Source organism: Lissotriton vulgaris, chromosome 8, assembly GCF_964263255.1.
Source record: "Lissotriton vulgaris chromosome 8, aLisVul1.2, whole genome shotgun sequence".
Taxonomy (NCBI): Eukaryota; Metazoa; Chordata; class Amphibia; order Caudata; family Salamandridae; genus Lissotriton; species Lissotriton vulgaris.
This window is the reverse complement of record NC_141696.1, coordinates 423,524,847-423,551,447: the sequence shown is the minus strand read 5'-3', so window position 1 is coordinate 423,551,447 and position 26,601 is coordinate 423,524,847. Positions and strand designations below refer to the sequence as shown.

Genomic DNA, 26,601 nt, shown 5'->3' with positions numbered 1-26,601 from the left:
ACCCTTGAAGAGCAACATATCCAGCTCCAGATCAAGCAGGAAGACCTGGAAAACAGGGGACGCCGCAACAACCTCCGCATTCGGGGTGTGCCACTCGGAGAAGAGGGGACTGATACCATGGCCTACGTGGCCCTACTCCTGCAAGCTTTGTGGGGCGAGGAAGACGCCCCCCCGCCGCGCCTCGACCGCGCACACCGAGTCTTTGGAGCGGGAGGTAAAGCGGGCCTCCTGCCCGACATCGTCACCAGACTCCATTACTTCACTGAGAAGGAGGCCATTTTGAAGGCGGCTAGGGACAACCCGGACCTGCGGTATGAGGGCCACAAGATCCAGATTTTCCAGGACTTAGCCCCCACCACACTCCATAGACGAAAGGTCTTCCGCCCGGTCACAGAGAGGCTCCGGACCCTCAACATCTCATACCAGTGGGGCCATCCTTATGCGCTCATCTTCAGGTGGGAGGGCAAGCGCAGGGCCCTCAGGTCCTATCGAGAAGCGGCACAACTGCTAGGCATGCCGGAATCCCCGGACCACAGTCCAACTCGCCCTCCCCACTCGGAGAAGGCACCTCCACGTTCAGAATGGTCCATTGTGCGCAAACGTCGACGGTTCCCTCCGGTGGACGCACTCTCTACCTCGCAGACCAAGCAGGACATCATCGCGCACATCCGCTCCCTTGAGGGCGATCGCGAGGAGCAGGCCTCCCAGCCTATCGCCTCTGGCTCTGAAGGTGGGGATCGCCCCTCGACCCCGGAAGGCCGCTGACCATTGCTATTGTGACTCAAGCTGCCCTGAACACACGCTTGCCCTCTGGGCACTTTGGTCTGTCCTCATCCACTATGGTGACTTAACCCCACTGTTCTTGGGGGTGGGCCCCCCCCCCCCTCTCACTAGCGGGGGTCAAAGGGAATGGACGACACCCTTTGCCTCTACCAGGCCATGTGCCACTCCACTGAGCCCCAGCGCCCTATAGGCACCTGCATGGACCATGTAGGTCCCACGGCTCGACACACCCCCCGGACTACCTTGAGGCAGCGGGGTGCACGGACTCTGAGACGACTCGACTCCATTTCACCTACCCACATCTCCGCCCCCTCCCTTTGTCCCGTAGGAAGTGACATTCCTGAGTTCATCCAAACCCTCGGGTAGAGGATGTCCGGTACCTGGGACAATGTGCACTGGCCCTGTTGGCCTGTTTTGGTTCTGTTTCTTCTCTGCGCCTCTTCTCTTTTTACTCTCTTTCCTCTTCCTACTTCTCCCTCACACTGCCCTCTCTTACTACTCTCTTCCCGCGCTTGCGGAGGGGTGGCATGGTGGGTCCTGCGGGGGTTGGCGCGCTGGAGGCGAGACGAGGCTGCCGCTGTCCTCTCTGCGGGGGGGTCTGCTACGCTGGGTCCTACGCGACTTCACTCCCCCTTAGTGCTATGACAGCGAACATTCCTACACCCCTGAAGGTCCTCTCCCTCAATGTCAAAGGGCTCAACTCCCCCAACAAGCGGAAGCAAATATGGCGCTACCTCCTACACCACTCCCCTGACATTATCCTCCTCCAGGAGACACATCTTCTCAGGGGGGACATCAAACGCATGGTGCACCCTAGATACCCCACACAATACTGGGCGTCCTCTGACACCAAGACAGCGGGGGTGGCAATCCTCTGCAGGGCTGGCATTAGGCGGGGATCCGTGAAACCCTTCAAGAGCGCTGACGGGCGGTTCCTCCGAGCCACGGTACAGATGGGCTGTGCACAGTTCACTCTAGGATGTGTGTATGCGCCCAACCAGTCGTAGGACAAATACCTCCAGGCACTTCTGCGGGATCAGTTCCCATCGGGCGACACCAATGTGATCCTGGGCGGAGTCTTCAATCTTGTTTGGGACCCAGAGTTAGATCGTGCGGGAGCCCCCTTTAACGGTGCAGGAGCGATGTCCTCTACCCTTAGAACGCAACTTACCGACCTGGGACTCGTGGACGTGTGGCGCTACCACAACCCGGGGGCCCGAGACTACTCCTTCTACTCACACTCCCATCGGACGTACTCCCGGATCGACTATCTCTTCACCTCCCTTGAATTGGCCCGAGACTCCTTAGCTGCCGCTATATCCGACATTTCCCTGTCGGACCACGCTCACGTGGAGCTCTTGCTTCAGGATCCCCTGGCCCGCGCCACTCGTGAACGCAGGTGGGTGTTCCCGCCGAGGGTCCTTCGGGACCCGGACGACGTCGCCAGCATCCGTGACGCCATAGACTCGTATTTCGCCGTTAACGACACCCCTGACCTGCCCTTCCACACGGTCTGGGATGCCTTCAAGGCCACCATTCGGGGCCACATCACCTCCCTGGCGGTGGCACGGAGGAAGGAAGCATTCAAGATGGAAATCGACCTGGCTACTGAGATCAAACTGGCGGAGGCCCGGGACCGGGACTCCCCTTCGCGGGCGTCAAAGAGAACTCTCGCCAATCTCAGGGGGCAACTCCGCACCCTGCGCACCAACAAGGCGGAGCACTCCCTGCTAGCGCTCAAGCAGCGGTATTACGAGGGAGGGGACAAGGTTGGTCGCCTACTGGCCGGCAGGCTGCGGGCACGTGCCGCTAGGGCCCACATCGCCAATGTCAAGCGGCAGGATGGCACCAGTGTCACCTCTGAGAAGGCCAAGCAGGCTGCATTTGTCGATTACTACTCCTCTCTGTATGCCGAGGAGCCCACCTCCGCGGAGGCACAGGAGGCCGTCCTCGCGGATTTCGAGGGGTCTCCACTGTCCCCGGCGTGTGCAGCCTCGTTGGAGGGTCCCCTGCTGGAGGAGGAAATAACGGAAGCTGTCAAGGACCTCCCTGTGGGGAAAACCCCGGGGCCGGACGGCCTGCCGTTGGCCTTCTATCGCCTGTTCCTGACCCAGCTCCGCCCGCATCTGCTGCGGCTTTACGGCTCCTTCTCTGACACCACTGGCCCGTCCCCCGATATGGGTCTGGCGGAAATTGCCCTGATCCCCAAGCCTGGGAAGGATCCCGACCTCTGTGCCTCCTATCGCCCCATCGCCCTCCTTAACACCGATCTCAAGATCTACACTAAGATCCTGGCCAAACGGCTGGACCCACACATGCCGGGATTGGTGAACCCGGACCAGGTGGGATTTATACGAGATCGCCAGGGAGCCGACAATGTTCGCAGGCTGGCGCACTTGGTGGGAAAGGTGCACCATTGGAAAATCCCGGCCTGCCTCCTCTCACTAGACGCAGAAAAGGCCTTCGACCGGGTCGACTGGACCTTCCTACGGGCGGTTCTCAAGAAACTAGGTCTTGGCCCTAACATGATCTCCAGGTGCATGGCCCCTTACCTCGGGCCACAGGCTAGAATTCGGGTCAACGGCCAACTGACCTCGCCGCTTTCGATTCACAGGGGAACACGGCAGGGATGCCCGCTCTCGCCGCTCCTGTTCGCTCTAGCGGTTGAGCCGCTGGCGGAGCTGATTAGGCGCGCTCCTGACATTCATGGTATCCCCCACGGGGGACGCGCCAACAAGGTAGCGCTATTCGCGGACGATCTGATTCTTACTCTTACGAATCCTCGGGTCTCCCTCCCAGCGGTGCACAAAGCCCTCTCACTGTTTGAGCAGGCGTCCGGCCTTAAAATTAACCATACCAAATCTTGGGCACTTAACCTCACCATCCCCGAAGAGGAGGTCTCCTTCCTGAAGGGGGTCACGCCCTAACGTTGGGCGGATGACCACATTAAATACTTGGGTCTGGACATCACACCCCACCTCGACTCGTGGTCCTCCAGAAACTGGGCCTCTTGCCGCAAGGAAGTCCTGGCAGACCTGCGGAAATGGAAACTCTTGATGATATCCTGGCTGGGGCGGCTCAATGCGGTCAAGATGTCGGTCCTCCCCCGCATTCTCTATGTTTTCCAGTGCCTCCCCACTCCGATCCCGATCCACTGCATTAGGAACCTCCAACGCGACCTCACGTCCTTCATATGGGGAGGTAAGCGACCCCGGTTCTCGCAGAAAGTCCTCATGGAACCGAGAGACAGGGGCGGCCTCGCCTGCCCGAATCTCCTCCACTACTATTGGGCGGCGCACCTCCGGTTCGTGATCGAATGGGGTGCACGCGAAAGCGACAAGCACTGGTTCCACATGGACCGAGTGGTCACGGGACGCACCATATGGGACCTGCCTTGGTTACCGCGGGTGGCGCGTTCCAGAAGCGCATATATGGCAGTCCCCACGAGGACGGTGCTTGAGGTATGGGACCGAGTGGCAGTGTCCAAGGGTTTAACCACGTTCCCCTCTCCGCATACCCCCATTGCAGGTAACCCACACTTTCCCCCTGCTGCCCGGACCCGAGCTTTCGAGAGCTGGACACAAGGAGATTGCAGGGTTGCAGGAGATCTCTTTCTCGGTGGGTCGCCTAAATCATGGCTGGACTGCAGGGAAGAATTTAGCCTCCCTTTAACCGCCAGCTTACAGTATGCGCAGCTGCGTCACTGGACCTCGGGAGACGACATGTATCAGGCTGCTTCCAGGGCGTATACTCCATTTGAGAAGTTGGCACGCTCCCTCGGGGGACTGAAATGACTCATCTCCCAAATTTACAACATCCTGCAGCACCCCCCCACTCCGCCCACGCATCCCTACCAGAGGCAGTGGCAGACGGCGACTGGCACAGAAATCACGCCATCTGAATGGTCTAGGCTCTGGAATGACATCCCCAAAACCTACCGCAGCATCCCGCAGAGGGAAAACGCGTACAAGATGCTAACGCAATGGTACTACACCCCCCTGCGACTCAGCAAAATGTTCCCCACCTCCTCACTGCTGTGCTGGAGGTGTGGCTGCGACTGGTGACTTCATACACGTCTGGTGGTCGTGCCCTGCCCTGGCTGCCTTTTGGAAGGAGGTCCTTAGTCACATTAAGAAGGTGTTGGGTTTTCCCCTCCCTGAAGAGGTTTGCACACTCCTGCTGGGCATTCGACCACCCACACTTAGAGCACTCACGCGCAGCGACTGGATTCTCACCCTTCACATGTCAGGCGCTGCCAAGCAACTCATTGCTCTGTACTGGAAGCGGGCTGAGGCTCCGCCGATAGCTTCCTGGTTCGTGCGCCTCTGGCAGGTCCTGACCATGGAGCTGCTCACTGCGCGGATACAATTGAGGGGGGTACGCTTCAAGGCAGTGTGGGAACCTCTCGTGCGCCACCTGTGCTCCATCAGCTATGCCCGCCACATGCCTCCCAGGCTCCGCGCTCTGCAATTGTTCGAGGACGCCCTCGTCCCTGCTGATCCAAGCAGACTAGGCTCTTAGTCGCTTCCCCCAGTGCTGGTTTGCGTTTTACATCTCTTATAGGCGACCGCAGACACACCTCCCTGGCCCCTCTCCACCTCACCACTGCTCCTCCTCTTCCGACTTTTTCTTCTTTCCTGCTTGCCACTCTGGCTTCCGCCCCTCTTTGGGGCAGTTTGGTCCCTGTTGGGCCTTTGAAAATGTGACACCACTGCTCTCCTTCCCATACGCGCCTCCCCCGCACAACGACACATTGCCAGCATATGCCACCTCTTGCTGTATTCTCCCCTAAGCCACGCGGCCGGCCCCCCCGGGGGTTGTAGGCAGGGCGCTGTGTTAAGGATTCCACCTCCCCTGGTTAATTACGCCTACTGACTTTTTTCTGCGCGGCCGGCCCCGATAAGGGGTTGTAGGCTTATCGCTGTGTTCACAATAAAAACAGATTTGAACAAAAAAAAATTGGGTTTGGACTTATAAATGGGTAGTTCTGTGTGCATTTATTTTGTACTGGATAAGGTTGTTCTGATCTATTGGTTGTACATTTATTAAATGCTCCTGGGAATTTAAATTACTGGATATGTATAAATGTTTTTAAGTAAATGTTTTATATATGCCTTCTTAATTAAATTATGGATTTTATTGTATTTCTGCAAACCCCATCCGACATTATGTAAATTATTTATTCCTCTATTGCGACATGTATTTTTTGTTTTTATGCATCTTTTATGGCCATAATGTGCCAAAATAAAGATTATTGAATTGAATTTAATGATTAATCTGTTATCCCTTTAACAGATTTGTCATCCGCTTCTTCTCTGGGATGCCTAACCTTATATTGGCTGCTAAAATTATCAATACAGTTTTCTGGCCTCTGTGATGTGGAGATATGGGTCAAAACTATGCATGAGGGAAGTAATGGCTCCTTGTACAAGGGGTGAAGAGTCCACCTGTGGTGTAGGTTGTTGTTCTTGTTAAACATACACTGAAACTAGATTTTCTCCAATACCCGCTATTGACTTTGCCTATCTTCACATTCAAAGCGGTACAAAAGGGGGTGGTGATGGACGGAGCATCTGAACCAATCAAGCACTCACACCCAGTCAACAGATCTGGGTTTAATCCATCACCGTTCTTTAGCCCACTCTGTCACCCCAGTTCAGACATGCAAATCAAGTCTGACCCTGTACTGGAATGCCAGAAACTGGTCCTAGGAAGCTTGTTTCCGGTCCAGGGAAGGCATGGCTTGGCAGTTCGGGCTGGACTGTTCCCATGAGGCACAGGGTCTGACTGATTTGCATATGGCCATGTCTGAACTGGGGTGGCAGAGTGGGCTAAAGAACGGTGATGGATTAAACCCACATCTGTTGACTGGGTGTGAGGGTTTGATTGGTTCAGATGCCCCGCCCATCACCACCCCCTTTTGTACCGCTTTGTTCGCCATAAGTTGGCAGGGTATGCTCAGACATGAGTCCCTTGCTCACTTTGCCACTGGATTCAAGCAAGCCTGGCTGAAGACGAGTGAAATGGCATAAACTGTTCCTAGGAAGCTTGTTTCCGGTCCAGGGAAGGCATGGCTTGGCTTGGCAGTTCGGGCTGGACTGTTCCCATGAGGCACAGAGTTAGACTGATTTGCATATGGCCATGTCTGAACTGGGGTGGCAGGGTGTGGCTAAAAAACGGTGATGGATTAAACCCAGATCTGTTGACTGGGTGTGAGTGTTTGATTGGTTCAGGTGCTCCGTCCATCACCCCCCCCCCCCCTTTTGTACTGCTATCTTCACATTCATGCTGTCCCTGTAACTGCAGAAAATAAATTAATCTATGTAGGACACATGGTATATTAGTCAGAAACTGTCCCAAAGGTAAGTAGCTCAATGCCCTCATTGTCTGAAACAAGCTTCAACAATCACTTAAATTGGAAACAACGAGGAAAGAAGGCTCGTTCCATTCCACAAAGGCTTAAAAAAGTCCCACTTTTATTAAAGCTCTGTGTTCTAGACTTCTTTCTGTAAACGTTGTTGAGGTTGTACAAAAACGCTGATCGTGAATCTGCCTAATTTGTTTTACGTGTTTCATTCTATCTTTATCTAAGGAGAGAGCTAGATTGCAATGTAAAACTTTTTAAAGATATTTGTGGTAAATCTAAAACATGAATTCCATTCTTGTGTTGAAGTTATATGATGTGTTTTTGGCAGTACTACGTACAAGAATCTCTCTGAGACATGTAAATCAGTGCATGTAATTGTTCAGATTTATGTTTGTACCTTGACATAGGCAGTTAGATTACCATTGTGAGACCCATTTTGGCCACCTTTACATTGCTTCCTTTTCTTCTTGATTTCTTTTTAAAGCACTAATCACTATCTTCCTCAATTTATTCTGTAGGATGTTGAAAGCCAAAGTAAAGTATCTGGGCCAGAACCGCAGTATTTGGATGAGTTTACTAGCCTTCTTGTGCCAGATGACACTCGGGTTCTAGTTGACCTGCTGAAGCTTGCAGTTTCCAACCGTGCCGGTGAGAAGGGAAAGGATGTCCTTTCAGCAGTGCTTTCAGGCATGGGAACTGCTTATCCACAGGTTGGTCAAAAATAATGTTCTTAAAACACGTGTGGTACTTTGCAGTGAAAGCCCTTGTAACATATTTTTATATTTAGTCTTAAACTTTGAGTAAAGGTGGTGTACGTCAAGGGGTAACAAATACATATCTCACAATCAGTAGTGGCTGGTGTGAAGCAGATTGGTCGGGTGGGGAGACGATGGGGTGGACAATGGAGAAGAGGAAGTTGAAACAGACAACAAATAAAGCATTTAAACATTTTTTTTAAAAAACTTACCTTCCGCCTGCCGCCCAATGCCATTTTCTGTGTCCTCCCTGCAGTGTAAGCTCTGGGTGTGGTCTCTTTCATCCTCCTGACGCTCTCATCAGTGCCAGCTAGAGCGAAAATGGGAAGGACTTCAGCCCTTGTACAACGCGAAACTATTGAATCCTGGAGCTACTCCGCAGCTCCAGGATTCGTTGGAGCAGGCAAACCCTGTGCTCATTTTGAGGCTGGGGGCCTGCGGCTGCAATACCTCGGCCATTTCTCAGCCTTGTAATTGCAGGCTCTGTAGTCCGCATGTCAGATTGGCCGGCTCTAGACAAATGGCCAATCTGACATACGCACTGGCATGGGGCTGCATTAATAGTGCAATTTCACTATTCTGCCCTGCCCCTTGCCATTGCGCTGTAACAGCACAAGCCTGGGATACATTATTAAAATGGTATTTATTACCATTTTATTAATGTGTGTGCCTGCTGCACTCACAGCAGGCGGGGCGGCACTCCTCCACCATAACGGAGGAGCCGCCGCTGCCAACAATCACAGACTAAAAACAGCAGAGCGATTCAAACCTCAGACAGCTGCTATGATGCAGATTACATAAGGATCTTAGGATCAAATTACAGGCAAATTACATAGTCATAAAAGCACCGAGAGCTTTAGTGATACAATTATAGAACCTTGAGGAAAGTAGATGATGCAAAACCACTGCACATGTCATGAAAATAGCCATAGAAGTAAGTCTCCTCTAGTACCAAATCAATCCGTAATCATCCTAAACTGAGGATGAATTTTCATTCCGATATCAGTTTTAAATACATTTCCAAAATGCAGTCTTGTCTGCAAAATTATTTTTCCAGTTTCTGAGACGACAGTTCACCATTAATTAAGTAGTTTTTCATTTTCATGGAAGTACTACATTATCCCAAAATACAAGATATTCAGTTTGAGTAAATCAGTTTTTGATCCCCCAAACATCAGGTTGTCATTTTCTTGTAGCACTCACATATATTGTTGTCACACATGGCCAATTTTGCCTTTGATGTCTAGTGGCCATCATCCTCCAATAACTGGGTTGTTTATTTTAAGTAAACTTTATGCCCCTCAAATATGCAAAGGAAACCCAGATTTCTTTGAAGAATAGCCACAATAAGACAAGAACCTATTGCTGCGGTGCCAATGATAATCAGGATGTTTCAAAGAATGCAAACACATATATGCTATGCATGTGCTGCCGTTTTTCTTGGCTAACCAGAATGTCACCAACAATTCCCTCATTATTTCGCTGATTGGCCCCTGTTATTGAGGCAAAGCCATATCATTGCTACGAATGCCTTTGGATACGTCACTGATGGGCCACTTTTGTACAATTATAACCAGAGTGTTGCCAAAGATGCTGCATTGTGTAATGGATAGAGTGATTACTGCCTAGTTTAAGCCCGATATGTCAAGCATGCTCCTATTTAACATAGGATCCTCGTTATGCCCCTAACAAGCTACTCTTATATCTAAGATAGCCATATTCCTATTACAAATGTCATCTGTATGATGAGGCTGGTCACCAATATTAGATACTGACTGACCTGGGGCATCAAAACGCATACTATGACTGAGTTGTGCCCTCACACAGGCAACCCCACCCTGGCAAGCTCCCACCCACCTGTGCAGGTTGATCTAAATTTACATGTCAAATGGTGCATGGCCTTTCTCTGAATGCGCCTCCAGTCCTGCACTCGTCATAGCTTTTGCCCACTATGTAGTATGAAAAGGCAAGGATGCAAGCCGTTGTTTTCTTCCTGGTCCCACACAGGCGCAGTCCTAGTATCTTATATGATATGGATGATGGGCAAGCACCAATGATGCTCCACTAGATGATATGCTACACTTCCAATACCTCTGACAGGGAAGTCAACTCTGAACACCTGTCACATCTGAAAATTTCAACTTCTGCAGTAATTGAAACCCTCCTCCTTTTGTGCAACGTTTACTCACAGGCAATGTGTTGAGTTGTTTTGTTTTCTTGTCAAAGTTGTAAACCCTGTGCAAATAGTTGGTGAGGGGAGACAGTGTGTCGGGTGGAGCTGGCACCTCTTTGAGCCAGCCACCAATAGTATATTTAGCATGGGCAACAAACTAAAATTCACCTAGGTGTTTGAACCACATTAAATGAAAGCTGGTCAGTATTAAAGATTCAAAAAACCAACCGAAACAAGGCTCAGATGGACAGTGAATACTACTCATAGCACTGGAAGAATAATACCTAAACTGATTTGCACAAGCAGATTGTAGGGTCCTGAGTGGAAGGTGTCTGATTTGTTCTGTACTTACGCTTGATATTTGGAATCAAAATAAGATCCTATTATATCTCAAAAATTGACATTGGGTAATAGGGCAGTAGTTTCTACTTAAGGTACACTGCAGCCATTCCTTGGGCACACTTAAAAGTATAGAGAAAAATTTTATGAATGTAGACTGAGACGTTTAATTCAGTTTTTTATTTCGTTGACCAACCAAGGCAACAAATGTGCAATCATTGCAGTTGCTGGCATGCAGGTTGGTATACTAAAATTTGCATTTCTCAAGTATCCTACTCTTAATTGATGATGTCAGAAGAAAGAAGCCTGTAGAAATAGGCAGGTTCCACAGTATTCCATCACTCTATTTCCTGTATTCTTCATGTTCTGTAATGTTTGTAGTCACTACTTTCAGGACAAGATGATGCCTGGCAAAGCACATTCTCAGGCTTGAAACAAATCTCCTGTGCATGGATAAATTGATCATTTTCAGAATATGAAAAATGGCAAAGTAAGAAGTACTGTAAAATCAAGGACATTATAGCAAACTGCTCTCATGTTCTGAACCTTTGAGTCATATGGATCATTGTGCCAAACATGATATCTGATAAAGACTACTAGCGGCAGATTCCTTCATGTAGAATTATCCCCAGACGTGAGACTGGATCCGGAAAGTTCGAGGCATGTGGGCTGCTGAATTCATATCTGTGCATAGATCACCGCCTAGTGTTGGGTTCGGATGATTGCACATTGTTGTCCTGGAAGAGTCTTCGAAGTATCACGAGATAGGTGGCTCCTCCCCTGGACTACAGTGCGCACGGGCATCCTCAGATTGGTTTTTTCCGCCATTGGGTTCGTATGTATATTTGTTAACTCAAGTTCGGAATCGATAAAAGACTTTATATTTGGCCAAAAGGCCTTTAGTTACCGTCGGTATTGTCTTTGCGATCGGTGCCCAGTACTTGTTCCAGCTCTGTCCTCGAGCCGGACGTCAAGAAGAGCCGTGTGGCTTTCAGCACTGAAGGCCCGGTCTACGCCAGAGGCCTTATCGACGATCCATCATGGAACGGAGCCCGTTCAAGAGATGTCCCGTTTGCAACTCCAAGTATCCTCACATCGATGTTCACCCGGTGTGCAACAAGTGCCTGTCTCCGGATCACGATGAAGCCAGCTGTATGGTTTGTTCTCGGTTCCGATCCAAGAAGACGATTCGCCTTCGACGCGGGGCGCGGAAGGAAGCCCAGCAGACGGCACCTGACCCGGTGAACATCTTCGATGCCGAGGATGATGAGGGAGTCGAGCAGGAAGTTAAAGAGAACCAGTCTGATCCTGCATCAGAGATCGACTCCAGTTACGACGCGGACGTGGAAATGGTCAATAATGAAGACATCGTCGACGAGGTAGGAGACGACGATGAGGCCCTTGGGGCCGTAGAAGATAGCTCGAGCGAGGAGCTAGGCCCAACTGTCGATATAGGGGCCGAGACTAGAACACTCTATGAGGCTCAGGTCGAGGGATCGCCAAATGGCCTTACCCAAGATCAAACGCATAGTTCTACAGCCTCGCCTCCAGGCCCGGCTACGGACACTTCCAAAGAGCCATCGGTTGATCGATCAAAATCTAAACCAAAATCATCGGTGACTATGAAACCAAAAGCACCGGAGAAGAAATCGAAACCGAAAGTACACGTTACTTTGGTCGGATCAAAGGCTTCTGAAGCATCGGCTCCGACAAAACAGAAGAGTGTTATCGACCCGGAGATGTCGCTAAAGGGTATCGAGCCGAAAGCCGGGGCACCGAAGAAAAAGGTCAAGGACATAGACACGAAGAAGTCAGCGCCGAAGACCGTCGACACAAACAAAGGACTCGAAACGCAGACCGTTCTCGATCCTAAGCGATGACTCGACAAAGCAAAGGTCAGTAAAGACCTAGAGTCCAAAACGAGCAGTGGCTCTAAGGACCCCGTCAAGTCAACACAACCATCCGCCTCCTTTTCGAAGCAGGTGTCGGACTCGCTGCAACGCATTAAGGAGAAGGCTAGTGCTGCCGGACCGAAGGCCACTCAACCCCTGAAGACAGTCAGTAAACCTCCGAAGTCGTCGGCACTGATTAAATTTACACTGCCGCCGCCAGTGGCACCTAAGGCGTTCGCCCCTAAGACGGGCATCGAAGCAGCCAAGAAGGTGTCAATGGGGCCGAAGCCTACAACTACGGTAGGGGCCACCAAGCATCAACAGCCTCTGCAGGAAGATCAATCGAGGCAATTCATTGACGCTGAGACTGGTAGACTTTCCATTTTCAAGCGAAAGATCGTCCCAGAACAGCCTATGGGGTCATATAAAATTCCATTAAAGAAAAAGAGGGATTCTGCAACATCACCAATTCTTTTTGAACCTCTACAACAATATGGTCAAGAACCTGCTCCTTCTTCACCCACACATTCAGATGTGGATGTAGGGGATGGTGACAATGAGGATTACAGTTATCCTGTAGACACTGATCCAGAAGACCACACTGAACCCTGGGCAGACACTGTTGACCCAGGGGAGCCACAAAATGCCCCTGACAGTCATACCTATGCTGTTAAGACCTCACCTACAGAAGACACGGCTGCGTTTAACGCACTTATTGAGAGGGCGGCAAAAGATCACGATGTCCAACTCCATGCTGACCCTATTGAAGAGGATTTTTTATTTGACACCTTCTCGACCTCAGAGAGAACTGTCAAGACTCTAGCCATGCTTAAAGGTGTCCTGAAACACGCTGGAGACATCTTTAAGGAGACCACGAGGGCGAGAGTGGTAAACCCCAGAATTGAAAAAAAATACAAACCAGCACCTGTGGACTCTAAGTATATCAGGGGACAGTTGCCATTGGACTCTCTGGTTGTTTCAAATGCTCGTAAAAGAGCGAACTCGCAGACCACGGGTGATGCTCCTCCCCCTGACAAAGAATCTAAAGTGCTAGAAGCATCAGGGAAAAGGCTGGCAGCTCAAGCGGCCAATGTCTGGCGAATCTCCAACACACAAGCACTCTTAGCCAGATATGACAGGGCTCATTATGATACACTTGAGACCCTGTTACAACATTTGCCAGATGAGTATAAGGAGGCAGCAGAGATGCTAATACAAGAAGGGAAACTTATATCCAACGCATCGATTAAGTGTGCGCTAGACGCAGCAGACACTGCAGCCAGGGCTATTAATACAAGCGTTATGTTACGAAGACACGCCTGGCTGAGAATCTCCGGCTTCAAGCCTGAGATACAAACCACCATACTCAATCAGCCAGTTAACCCTGATTACTTGTTTGGCCCAGAAGTGGACACCACCTTAGAAAAAATTAAAAAGGACACAGAGACTGCAAAGTCTATGGGGGCACTACAGTCGCAGCAGTTCAGGGGTGGTTCTTTTCGTCGCTCCAACAATAGAGGAGCTTCCAGAGGCCAGGTGTCCCAGCAGACACAATACAGTAAAGGAGGCACGCAGACCACCTACAATAAGAACAATAGGGGTGGCTATCGTGGAAACAGCACCAAGGGCAGAGGTCGTGGAAACAACAACTCCAGATCCTCCGCCACTAATAAACAGTGACGTCTTGTCACTATCCCCCGACCATATAACACCGGTCGGGGGGAGACTACAACAGTTCCTGCCGGTCTGGAAATCCATCACTACAGACAGGTGGGTGAGGCAGCTTATCCAGTACGGTCGAACAAAGCGGTACAGGGGTGTACTCGCTGTACTTCTTGATCCCAAAAAAGGACGGGTCCCTCAGACCCATACTGGACCTCAGGCCCCTAAACCAGTACATCCTGTCAGAACACTTTCACATGCTCACATCACAGCAGGTTCTACCGTTACTCAGTCAGGGAGATTTCCTCGCAACACTAGATCTGAAGGATGCATATTTCCATATACCGCTACACCCGTCACACAGAAAATATCTCAGATTTACCATTCAGGATCAGCATTATCAGTTCAAGGTCCTCCCTTTCGGAGTGACAACAGCACCCAGGGTGTTTACCAAGTGCCTAGCGACAGTGGCAGCACACCTACGGAGACAAAACGTTCACGTCTACCCTTATCTGGACGACTGGCTTATCCAAGCGAAGTCGGCCCAACAATGTGCCACCCACATGTCCCACACCATTCACCTTCTTCACGATCTAGGGTTTTCACGGAATTATCCAAAGTCCCACCTTTAGCCCGCCCACGTACGGCAGTGCTTGGGCGTGACAATAGACACTCTGGCAGCCAAAGCACAGCCAAATTCAGTAAGGATCAACAGCATGCAATTGCTGATCTGGAAATTCAAACCACAACACTCGCTTCCAGCACAAGTGTTCATGCAGTTGATAGGCATGATGGCCTCCTGCATCTTCATAGTCCCGCACGCGAGACTACACATGCGTCCGCTTCAGGAGTGCTTGGCACGTCAGTGGAATCAGGCTCACGGACAATTGAAAGACCTAGTGTTGGTGACCGGTCGTGCATACAATTCTCTGCATTGGTGGAACCCACAAAACCTTTGCAGGGGCCGACCGTTCCAAGAGCCTGTGCCACAGATTATTCTGACGACGGACGTATCTCTCCAGGGATGGGGAGCTCATGTACTCCACTACACAGTGCAGGGACTATGGACAGCACAGCAGAAGAAGATGCACATCAACCTTCTGGAACTGATGGCTATCTTCATGGCAATGAAAGCATTCAAAGTACATTTGTGCAACAAGGTAGTGTTGATCCGGACGGACAACATGACGGCCATGTGCTACATACAGAAGCAGGGAGGTACACACTCTCCACAGTTGTCTCACCTGGCTCAGAGCATGTGGAAGTGGGCCATCCAGAGAAACATCTTCCTCATGGCAGAACACCTCCCAGGCAAGGACAATCCGATGGCGGACCTGCTCAGCAGGCACAGCCACCAGATGCACGAGTGGGAGATACATCCATCAGTACTCCGCCCGTACTTCCAGCAGTGGGGTCATCCAGATATAGACCTATTCGCCACAAGGGAAAACGCAAAATGCCGAAGCTTTGCCGCCAGGCTCCCACACCCACAGTCGCAGGGAAATGCGATATGGATGAACTGGTCAGGCATATTTGCGTACACTATTCCCACAGCACCGCTAATACCGCTAGTGGCACGCAAACTGAAGCAACACTCGATGACTCTCATCCTGGTTGCTCCGACGTGGGCACGCCAACCATGGTACACCATGTTTCTAGAACTCTCCGTGGTACCGCATCAAAGGCTGCACCTCACGCCCAAGCTTTTGACGCAGAGCCATGGCGACATTCAGCATCCAGATCCGCAACAGCTCAACCTGGCGATCTGGCTCCTGAGGTCTTAGAGTTTGGCTACCTCAACTTGCCTCCTGATTGTATGGACATCATCAGGGAGGCAAGGAGGCCCACCACCAGAGCATGCTACGTGGCGAAATGGAAGCGGTTTGTCATTTATTGTGCAGACCACAACATCAACCCGCTGGACGCATCTACTCAAAACATCATTTGTTATCTGTTACATCTATACAAATGTAATCTGACCTATGCTTCCATTCGTATACATTTATTCGCAATAGCTGCTTATCTCCAAAACAGGCAGCATCTCTCCCTTTTCAGAGTGCCTGCCATCAAAGCTTTTCTGGAAGGACTCAAACGAGTCATTCCTTCCCGGACCCCACCAGCTCCTGAATGGAACCTGAATGTGGTCCTCACAAGACAGATGGGTCCACCTTTTGAGCCACTGCATTCATGCGAGATTTAGTTCTTAACATGTAAAGTGGCTTTCCTGATAGCGATTACATCACTACGATGCGTTAGTGAACTCCAGGCACTAACTATCCAAGAGCCATTCATACAGATTCATTCCAACAGGGTGGTGCTTCGCACTAACCCTAAGTTCCTTCTTAAGGTGGTTTCACAGTTCCATATCAACCAGACTCTAGAACTGCCTGTGTCCAGTCTCACGCCTGGGGATAATTCTACGTGAAGGAATCTGCAGTTAGAATCATCTCTGCCAGATACATGGTTACCCAAGGTAAGTAACTCATACATTGAGGATTTGAAAAGCTCGAATCAATTGTAACACAATGGTTCTCTGTTACCTTCAGGTTGCACTTTCACCTCTCCAGGGTATCCAATATGGTGCCCTACTAACATAGGTGAGAATACAGTCATATTTCAATAAATGGTAAAGGTGTAAATATGACACGTCTATTCATATATTGGAATTAGGAAATGACCAATAGCAAGTGAGGGCAAATTATCATGTTAAATATTGTAAAATGCATTGAAAGTGCAGGTCATGATTAGTGTGCCCACCTGAAGAGACACTATTATGTAAGTAATTTATGTAGAAGTGATGACTTGTTTTTCTTAAACAGTAATGCATTTGTTGTTTTCTTAGTTGTCATGTTAAACATATCAGTGTATGTTACTATAGGTTGCTGACATGCTATTGGAGCTGTGTGTCACAGAATTGGAAGATGTGGCAACAGACTCACAGAGCGGCCGTCTCTCTTCCCAACCAGTGGTGGTGGAAAGTTGTCACCCATATACAGATGATACAAGCACAAGTGGGACAGTCAAAATACCAGGTAAGTTATGTTTTCAGTGCACAAATATAAAATAGGAGAGCAAGAAGACAGTGGAGGAATTCATGAGTTTCCTTTTGGGACTAAGACATTTAATTTGTACTAGGTATTAAAGTGTAGAAAACTTGATCTCTGCCATTACACATTGGTTCAGTTTAGGGACTCATTCAAAAATCTGCATTGATTTTCAGTGATCCTCCTGTTTTAGCAATATTGGTTGTTTATTTTTCTGATTTCTTGTGATAGAAAAACATAAAATTGAACACATGCCAATAAATAACCACAAAACTGGCCCTACTATTGACCCTAATTATTACTTTAATCATACCTATGCCCATAGCCCCTACATTGTCTTTTCATCTTTGCCCAAACAATAATTGACAAACATCTCAATATAAACCTTGACCCTGATTATTACCCTCTCCATAGCATAACCCCAAATCAAACCTTGGCATTTAACCTTAAACCAAGATGACCCTAGCCTTGACCCTTAGCCATGCACTAATCAGAACGGTTTCCCACAGTGTTTTTTCTCTACTGTAACTTTACCCCCGAATGTGTCACTTAATGTGAGTTCTGTTCTTACCATTTTCTTAACCTTAACCCCTATAATAATCATTTCTTGATATTAACCTTCATCTAGACCTAAAACGCTGAATGTAACCATTTTTATAGCCATACATAATCCTTTTCTAAATATAGTGATATGTACTTCTCTGGTATGTATTTATTTGATCTTAGTTTTGAATAATTTGTTCAATTAAATATGTTTATTCATATGGTTCCAATTAAATTACAGGATATTAGACACAGAGTACGTGCAGTTTAAAGTACACTTTCGAGGTATGGGAAGGCCCTGAAAAATCATCTTCAATCCCTCTCCAGTGTGGTGTGCCACAGGGCTCTTCATTGAGCCCTACGTTATTCAACGTCTATATGGCCCCCCTGGAGAGTGTGGTACTGCCGCTGGGTATCAAAATCATCAGTTATGCTGATGATACTCAGTTGGTGGTAGGCCTTTCCCAGTCGGCTCACCATCCTGACCGGCTGCACTCGTGTCTGGAGAAGATCTATACATGGATGTGCAGCTCAGCTTTAAAGCTCAACGGCTCCAAGACGGAGCTGATGCTGCTGGGAAACTCCTCTCCATCTTTGTCTCCCAGCAGCTGGCCCGACTGCCTTGGACCTGCACCCACCCCCAAGCAGGAGATTAAGAGCCTCGGGGTCTGGCTTGAGCAGGACCTGTCGTTTAAAACCCATGCCAAAAAGACTGCTGGCGTGTGCTTTGGCCTGCTCCGCTCGGCTCGGAAGATTCTTCCGCTGCTCCCAGCGGCCACTAGGAGACTTCTCATCCAGGGGCTTATCATCTCGCGGCTGGATTTCAGCAACGCGTTGTTCCTGGGTGCTCCAGAATCTACCATGAATAAACTGCAGCAAGTGCAGAACGCGGCCGCCAGGATTCTGACGGGTATCCCCAGACATCAATCTGCTCGCCCTGCGCTCAAGGCACTGCATTGGCTCCCTGTGAGGGACAGGGTGAAGTTCAAGTCACTCTGCATCGCTCATAAAGTCCTGCATGGGGCAGGTCCACCTATTCTGGGGAAGATGGTTCAGCCCTACAAAGCCCTCCGCTCTCTCCGGTCTGACCACCAACATCTTCTGCAGGTGGGGAGAGTGAAGAAAGTAAGAACTGGTGGCAGAAGGTTCTCTATAAACGTAGCCACTCTGTGGAATTCTCTTCCCCTACAACTTCGTGCGGAAGCCAGTTTGCTTCGGTTCCGCAAGCTTTTAAAAACTTTTCTGTTTTCTGCGTAATCCCCCGCATTACTCTGTAGTTTCATTCCTGGTGAGCGCTGGGATGCCTCTTTTGGTAACCAGGCGCTATATAAAACTCAGAATAATAATAATAATATAGAGAGCTTATTTTTTTTACCTTTTCCAATGCATTTTTTAATAAACACTTTATCATTTTCAACCGGTTACCAACTTCCTGTAGACAATAAAGGGCTTCTCAAAAAGTCTTTCTTGTTTTTGAGTAAGCCATGCTTGGTCATAAATAGTGGCGAAAAATGGCGACACTGTTGAATGGCTCAAAAATAAGGAAATAGTGCTAAGCATAGATACAGTTCAACATAAACCCTATATTGTGCAGGATTCTGTAAGTCAACGTTGTAAGAGAGCACAACGATGTCATCTGGCTGCTTGTCCTTAATACTTACATTATGAATATGTGTGTTCTCCAAAACTCAACATTGCAAGTTTTCACTGCTGCCTCTGACAAAGAGTTAAAGTGAGTCTGAGAGGACAGCTGGCCACTGCTACTTTCTCTCTCTTTCTCTCTTATTGCTATTCACTGATATATGAACTTGTTAGACAGCAGCTTCAAGTACTGCACTGTACAATGCTATCGGAAAGAAACAGGTTAGTGTTAGATTCCTTACCTTAGAATATCCCCAGGCGTCAGACTGGACCTGGAAAGTTTTGCGTAGCAGTACCCCTGCGCGTCGGTAGGGGTCTGCGGCTCCGCGTCCGTCGTCGACGTCGTGGGCGCCGGGATGACGTCGTCGGAGTACTTAGACGCCGCCCTTGCGCGCTGACGTCAGTTCTTCTTTTTTCCGCGCCAGCAAGCGCATATCCGGGAAGAGCAGTACTCCTAGTCAATTTTTGACTAACTTTTTCGATCTCTTTTGGATCTTCTCGAGTCGATTCTCGACTCCGGTGCCGATGGGGGTGCCCGGGTGCAAACCCTGCGACGACTGTAACCGTATCATGTCCCCCACTGTTGGTGCCTTTACTGCCTCGGGCCGACCACGATGACAAGTTGTGCCCCGACAGCCGGGCCTTGACGTCGAAGGCTAGGCGGGAGCGGTCCAGTAAGCACCTCGACATCCGGCAGTCTGTCCAGGAGGAGATTGACGGACCGGTTACGGGGTCACAGTCATCACATCTCAGCGAGTCGACACCACTCGTTGGGCTCCAAGTCCTCAGGTAAGTTGAGGCACAAGAAGTCGAAGAAGCGACATCGGTCTTCTGACTACCCTGCGACACGACCGGGGGTTCGGACACTTCACCAGAAACTGGATTTGTCTCCCCTCTTACCGTAGCTACGGAGGAGGGGGCTGCTAACAGTGTGGTGTTGACTAGGGCAGCCAAGGCCTTGGCTCTTGAGCTCCCAGTCACGGCCGTGAGGACTAACCTCCTCATTGAGGTGCTCAAATCGCACGCAAGCTCCTCGGAGCCTCTCCTGCCATTCAACGAAGCCCTTACTGACGTTCTGTTAGGCACCTGGTCTAAGCCCTCTACAGGCCTCCCTGTAGATCGGAACGTGGCCCGACGCCACCGCCCGGCTCCGGGGGACCCCAGTCTCCTGTCCTTTCACCCCACCCTTGAGAGCCTGGTGATCCAGGCCTCAACCTCCCCGACTGCATTCCCGACCGCCCCTCCGGATGGGGAATCCAAAAGGTATGATCAGTCTTTAAACACCACCTGCCTTTTGGGCCGTTACTCCCACTCTCTGTGGGATACGGTTGCGGAAGTGCTGCTGCAGTGCCCGACGGAGGTCCGGGCAAAGCTTACCCAAGCTCTTGCAGAGGGAAGGGATGCAGCACGCTATTCCCTTCAGTGTGGACTGGATACCACGGACTAGCTAGGCAGGGCGATTGCAACGACGGTGGCGGTTCGCCGCCACACCTGGCTGAGGTCCGCCAACTTTTCGGGCGATGTCCAAGCCTCCCTTATGGACATGCCCTTTGATGGCCATCGCCTCTTGGGCGACAATGCGGACAGTGCGCTGGAGCGTTTCAAGGACTCCAAGGCTACGGCCAAGTTCTTGGGCCTCGGCCAACACCAGCAAACTTCCGCCTTTCGTCCCTTTCATGGCCAAGGAAGAAGAGCACCCTCTTTTCCAGCTAGCCAGAGGCCGCAGAACCAACCTCAACGCGGACTTGGTAACCGCCATGGCGGTGCCGGGGGACAACGGAAAGGTCAGTCCACACCCGCCCCGCAGCATCTGCCTCAAAATCCTCCTAGTCTGAATTTTCATGCCCATTCGATGCCAGTGGGGGGGGCAGGGTTCGCCATTACCTCCTTCACTGGCGCTCCATCACATCGGACAGGTGGGTGCTGCAAATCGTCCGAAGGGGCTACTCCCTCCCCTTCAAGAAGACCCCTCCAGCCATGCCACCGCAGTACCACCGCATGTCGGGGGATCACTTGCTTGTTCGCGTTCCTGGGCCAAAAGTAGGACATGGTTGCTATTCCCACTACTTACTGGTACCCAAGAAGGGCAAAGGAGGCCTACGCCCTATCTTGGACCTACGGAGCGTCAACGGCTTCCTCCAGAAGGAGAAGTTCAAGATGCTGACTTTGGCTCAGGTCCTAGCTGCCCTGGATCCCGAAGACTGGGTGGTAGCGTAGAACTTGCAGGACGCATATTTCCACATCCCCGTCCTGCCGGCACACCGGCGTTAACTGTGGTTTATGGTAGGCCACGAGCACTTTCAGTTTACCGTGCTCCCCTTCAGCCTTACTAGCACCCCACGGCTGTTAACGAAAGTGATGGCGGTGGTCGCAGCTCATCTGCGCAGACTAGAGATTTCAGTCTTCCCTTTTCTCGACGACTGGTTGTTGAAGGCGGGCTCGCCCCAGACAGTCATCTCCCACCTCCACACGGGGGAGAGGGAGATCAGAGGCCTCAGGTCTCTGGTGGAGTCCCAGCTCCACATCAACCTTCTGGAGATGATGGCAATCCGGCTTGCACTGAAGTCATTCCTTCCCTCTGTCCGGGAAAGTGTAGTGCAGGTGTTCGTGGACAACACCACCGCCATGTGGTACTGCAACAGACAAGGCGGGGTGGGGTCGTGGACCCTTTGTCAGGAGGCTCTGCGCCTCGCCAGGGAATCACCCTGATGGTTCAACACCTGGCAGGTTCCCTGAACGCCAGGGGGGACGAACTCAGTCGCCGGTGCATGATGGATCACGAATTGCGTCTGAGCTCAGACGTGGCAAAAGGCCTCTTTCGGCAGTGGGGAGAGCCTGGGTTAGATCTATTCGCCACCGAAGAGAACGCGGCAGTTCTGCGCGTTGGAATTTCCAAGGTGGCACTCGCTCGGAGACGCTTTTTGTCGCGAGTGGAGCTGCGGTGTGGTGTACGCCTTTCCGCCTATACCACTGCTGCCCAGAGTGTGAAGAAGATCAGGCGCGACCGGGCCAAAGTCATCCTTGTGGCTCCGGACTGGGCACAAGGGTTTTGGTATCCCGAGTTACTCAGCATGTCAGTCGATCCCCCGATTCGTCTGCCTCTTCAGGAGGACCTTCTGTCGCAGTAGCAGGGGACGATACTCCACCCGAACCTGTTCAGCCTCCACTTACATGCGTGGAGATTGAGCGGCGGCAGTTGAGGCCAATTGACTTGCCTCCTGAAGTCTGTGATGTGATTCTGGCAGCCAGGCGTCCCTCCACAAAATCGGTAAATCTCTAGTCTGCGCAGATGAGCTGCGACCACCGCCATCACTTTCGTTAACAGCCGTGCACCATGCCACAAATTTGTTCCACCTGCAGGCGTATACCGATTTTGTGGAGGGACGCCTGGCTGCCAGAATCACATCACAGACTTCAGGAGGCAAGTCAATTGGCCTCAACTGCCGCCGCTCAATCTCCACGCATGTAAGTGGAGGCTGAACAGGTTCGGGTGGAGTATCGTCCCCTGCTACTGCGACAGAAGGTCCTCCTGAAGAGGCAGACGAATCGGGGGATCGACTGACATGCTGAGTAACTCGGGATACCAAAACCCTTGTGCCCAGTCCGGAGCCACAAGGATGACTTTGGCCCGGTCGCGCCTGATCGTTCAGGGAACCTGCCAGGTGTTGAACCATCAGGGTGATTCCCTGGCGAGGCGCAGAGCCTCCTGACAAAGGGTCCACGACCCCACCCCGCCTTGTCTGTTGCAGTACCACATGGCGGTGGTGTTGTCCACGAACACCTGCACTACACTTTCCCGGACAGAGGGAAGGAATGACTTCAGTGCAAGCCGGATTGCCATCATCTCCAGAAGGTTGATGTGGAGCTGGGACTCCACCAGAGACCTGAGGCCTCTGATCTCCCTCTCCCCCGTGTGGAGGTGGGAGATGACTGTCTGGGGCGAGCCCGCCTTCAACAACCAGTCGTCGAGAAAAGGGAAGACTGAAATCTCTAGTCTGCGCAGATGAGCTGCGACCACCGCCATCACTTTCGTTAACAGCCGTGCACCAAATTTGTGGCATGGTGCACAGCAAAGGCTGTGGATCCTCTCTCTGCCCCCTTTTCAGAGGTTCTCCTCTTCCTTCTTTCTCTTGCCCAGCAGGACTCTGCTCTGGGCACTCTTAAGGGCTACCTCTCTGCCATTTCTGCCTTCTTGAGGCTTCCTGATCAGCCTTCTCTTTTCAAGTCCCCTGTTGTAAATAGATTCTTGAAGGGCATCACGCACATGTTTCCTCCTGTTCCTTTCGTGATGCCTCAGTGGGACTTGAACCTTGTTCTAACCTATCTGATGTGCGCTCCTTTCGAGCCACTTCACAATTGCCCTCTTCGTCTTCTAACTCTTAAGACTGCATTCCTGGTTGCCATCACCTCTGCCAGGAGGGTGAGTGAGCTCCAGGCTCTATCTTGTAAGCCTCCTTTCCTCTCTGTCCATCCGGAGTTGTCTTGAGAACTCTTCTTTCTTTCCTGCCCAAGGTGGTTACGGCCTTTCACATCGGGCAGTCCATCACATTGCCCACCTTCTTTCCTCCTCCGCATCCCTCGAAAGAGGAAGAGAGGCTCCACCATCTGGAACCAAAACGTGTGTTCTCCTTCTACCTTGATCGCACATGCCAGTTCCGGGTGGACGACCAGCTCTTTGTTGGTTACGTGGGCGCGAAGAAAGGTCGGGCGGTGCACAAGCGGACCATCTCTCGGTGGGTTGTGTTGTGCATCAAGGTATGCTACTCTTTGGCTAAAAAGGAGCCCCCTGTTGGGCTGAGGGCCCATTCCACTCGGGCCAAGTCGGCTACTACTGCCCTGGATCGAGGAGTTCCCTTGCAGGACATCTGTCAGGCAGCTACGTGGGCCTCCTTGCACACGTTTGCAAGACACTACTGCCTGGACAGCCAAGTCCAGAGAGATGGCTTTTTCGGCCGATCCGTTCTCCAGGACTTTCTGGTGTGATCATTGGTTCGAAGGCCCACCACCGGGGTTGGTATTGCTGGGGTATCTATTCTACGGTAAGGAATCTAATACTAACCTGTTTCTTTCAGATGCACAAGTTACTTACCTTCGGTAACGATATATCTGTAAAAACAGTAGTTAGTATTAGATTCCTTACCGCCACACCCATCCTCCCCGTTCTGCGAACCGATATCTAGGGTTAAGGTCATCCCCTTTCAGGGCCCTAGTTTCATGGCACCAGTATTGGTTTTTGTCATGGCTCTGTGTTTCTGGCGCGGAAAAGCTATGTATTAGACCTTTCGTCAGCGCTCGAGGGCGGCGTCTAAGTACTCCGGCAACGTCATCCCGACGCCGACGACGGACGCGGAGCCGCGACGCCTACCGACGTGCAAGGGTACTGCTACGCAAAAGTTTCCGGATCCAGTCTGACGCCCTGGGGATATTCTAAGGTAATGAATCTGATACTAACTACTGTTTCTTACAGATATCCTACCTAGATCTTTAGGTCTGTCTTGACAGGGCTTTTGTCTACTGACATTTTACACAACACCAATATTATTCTACCGTTCTTTGCTTTCATACACATACCATTATCATGCTGTCTACTTTACAGCCAGTCCAATTGGCATTGCTAAAGCTTGTTTTACCTTTTGAGTAAAGCGTTTTATGTAATTGATTTTTCGTATTGAAAAATGTATTTTTACATTTTTTAAAAAGAAATACATTTCTTGAATGCATGTACAGATAAACAATAACAGTGGCAGGATAGCAAACACCACCTTGAAAAAAGAGTAATAATGCATTTTGGCTTAGTGTATGATCAATGAAATTGTTCTCTTGTCAGATATTGCTGCATGCTTATTGTAGTAATGTTTTTTTAATGTAGGTTTAATCATGTTTGTAAAGTGTCTTCACATAGTTCTGTACATTGTAAAGAAGAGAACAGCAAAAGTGAAATAAAACCTTCTGGTTCTTACTGTCTTAGGTGCTGAGGGGCTTAGGGTGGAGTTCGACCGCCAGTGTTCTACGGAGCGGCGCCATGACCCCCTCACTGTTATGGATGGTGCCAACAGGATCGTATCAGTCAGATCAGGTGATGAGTCAGACATGCGCACTTATTCAAGCTGTTCCTGTATTCTTGAAAACAGCTTCTTAGAAAATACTACCCGTGTTCTGCTTCACAAAGGTCTTAAAGCTTTGATTGTTGGGTTCATATTTATATAACAAATATAGGTTTTTAAGTGATTATCCACCATATTTTCAGGGGGAAAAAACGCTAGGCCGTTTGGAATAACAAAATTATAAAAGCGTGAGCCACTGTTGCATGTGTTTTGTATATGGATCTGCTTGCTGGACTGAATGACCAAATGTTGCTTACGCTTTTGGTACATTTGGCCCTTTTATCCCACCATCATTTTATCCTATTTCTTGCTATTGACTGGACTGAATTAATTTTATATGTGCTTTTGCTTAAATTAAGCATTCTGAAGTAAGTGCCTTTAATATGCGTTTTAGAATTATTTTTGTCTGTAAACTGGAAGTATACCCTCTGAAATAGAAAGCCAGCTGGTATCCAAAATCCTCTCCTTTCTGGACCACGTGCAATTCTGCAAATGACAATCTTTCTATCTTGCCACTGTGGTGCTTTAACATCACTACGGGCAATCTGTTGTAGTGGTAGTCCAAAGTGGAGTCTAGTGCAGGGACAGTTGGGTGCAGCGCATGTCTAAGGAGTGCTTGCATTGTACTTCATGGGTTGTGAAGTTTACATTCAGTTTAAAGGTGGCATCAAAATCCCTTTTTGGCAAATGGCTGCTTCACCATCATGAAATTATAGACTCACCTTTGGCTATTATGAGAGTTGCAGCAGTTGTTCCCATTATAGTTATCCTTTGATGCATTGCTACGTGTGTGAGAAGTTGGCCTGATATATGATGTTCACTAGTTCTAGTGACCACCTTGTATCAGTCCAAACAACCCTTATGGTGATTGGTTGTAAGTCAACCTTATAGACCAGCTATCCTAGTAGCGTGGACAAAAGCAGTCTTTAGGCTAAACTCTTTATGGCATGTGAAGCCAGCTGTTTTGCCACATATAACCTTTGAATACCAAATGAAAAGGACACCACACAGGTAGTTATGAAAATAAACAGTTATTTATTAACTAACATACACCTCTGAACTCTTTATGAGGTCAGAGGGCTAAGCACATGACAAACTCTTAGGAAAAATACGTTTAAGTTGCACGATTTACAATGGTGCCCTAGGGGCACGAGAAACCATATACTAAATAAATGGAATGAGAAAGTCAATTAAAGGAATGGAGCTGTCCAGAGGTTGTAGGATCGCTGGGACCACGCTATACTAACTTGAGGTAAGTACTAGGAGGCCCACGGAGCGCGTGTGCAGAGTGTGAACTC

The 26,601-nt window shown here is 49.9% G+C and overlaps 1 protein-coding gene across 5 annotated transcripts in view; it reads left to right on the top strand.

The window, feature by feature from the left end:
• HERC2 (HECT and RLD domain containing E3 ubiquitin protein ligase 2) overlaps positions 1-26,601 on the top strand; it is a 1,676,463-nt gene that overhangs the window by 1,118,290 nt on the left and 531,572 nt on the right. For all 5 annotated transcript variants that reach the window (XM_086934186.1, XM_086934185.1, XM_086934187.1 and 2 more), the window contains exons 69-71: positions 7,669-7,860; positions 16,850-17,003; positions 25,168-25,275. In XM_086934186.1, coding sequence (XP_086790312.1) covers positions 7,669-7,860; positions 16,850-17,003; positions 25,168-25,275 — 454 coding nt within the window. The remainder of the gene's footprint in view (positions 1-7,668; positions 7,861-16,849; positions 17,004-25,167; positions 25,276-26,601) is intronic.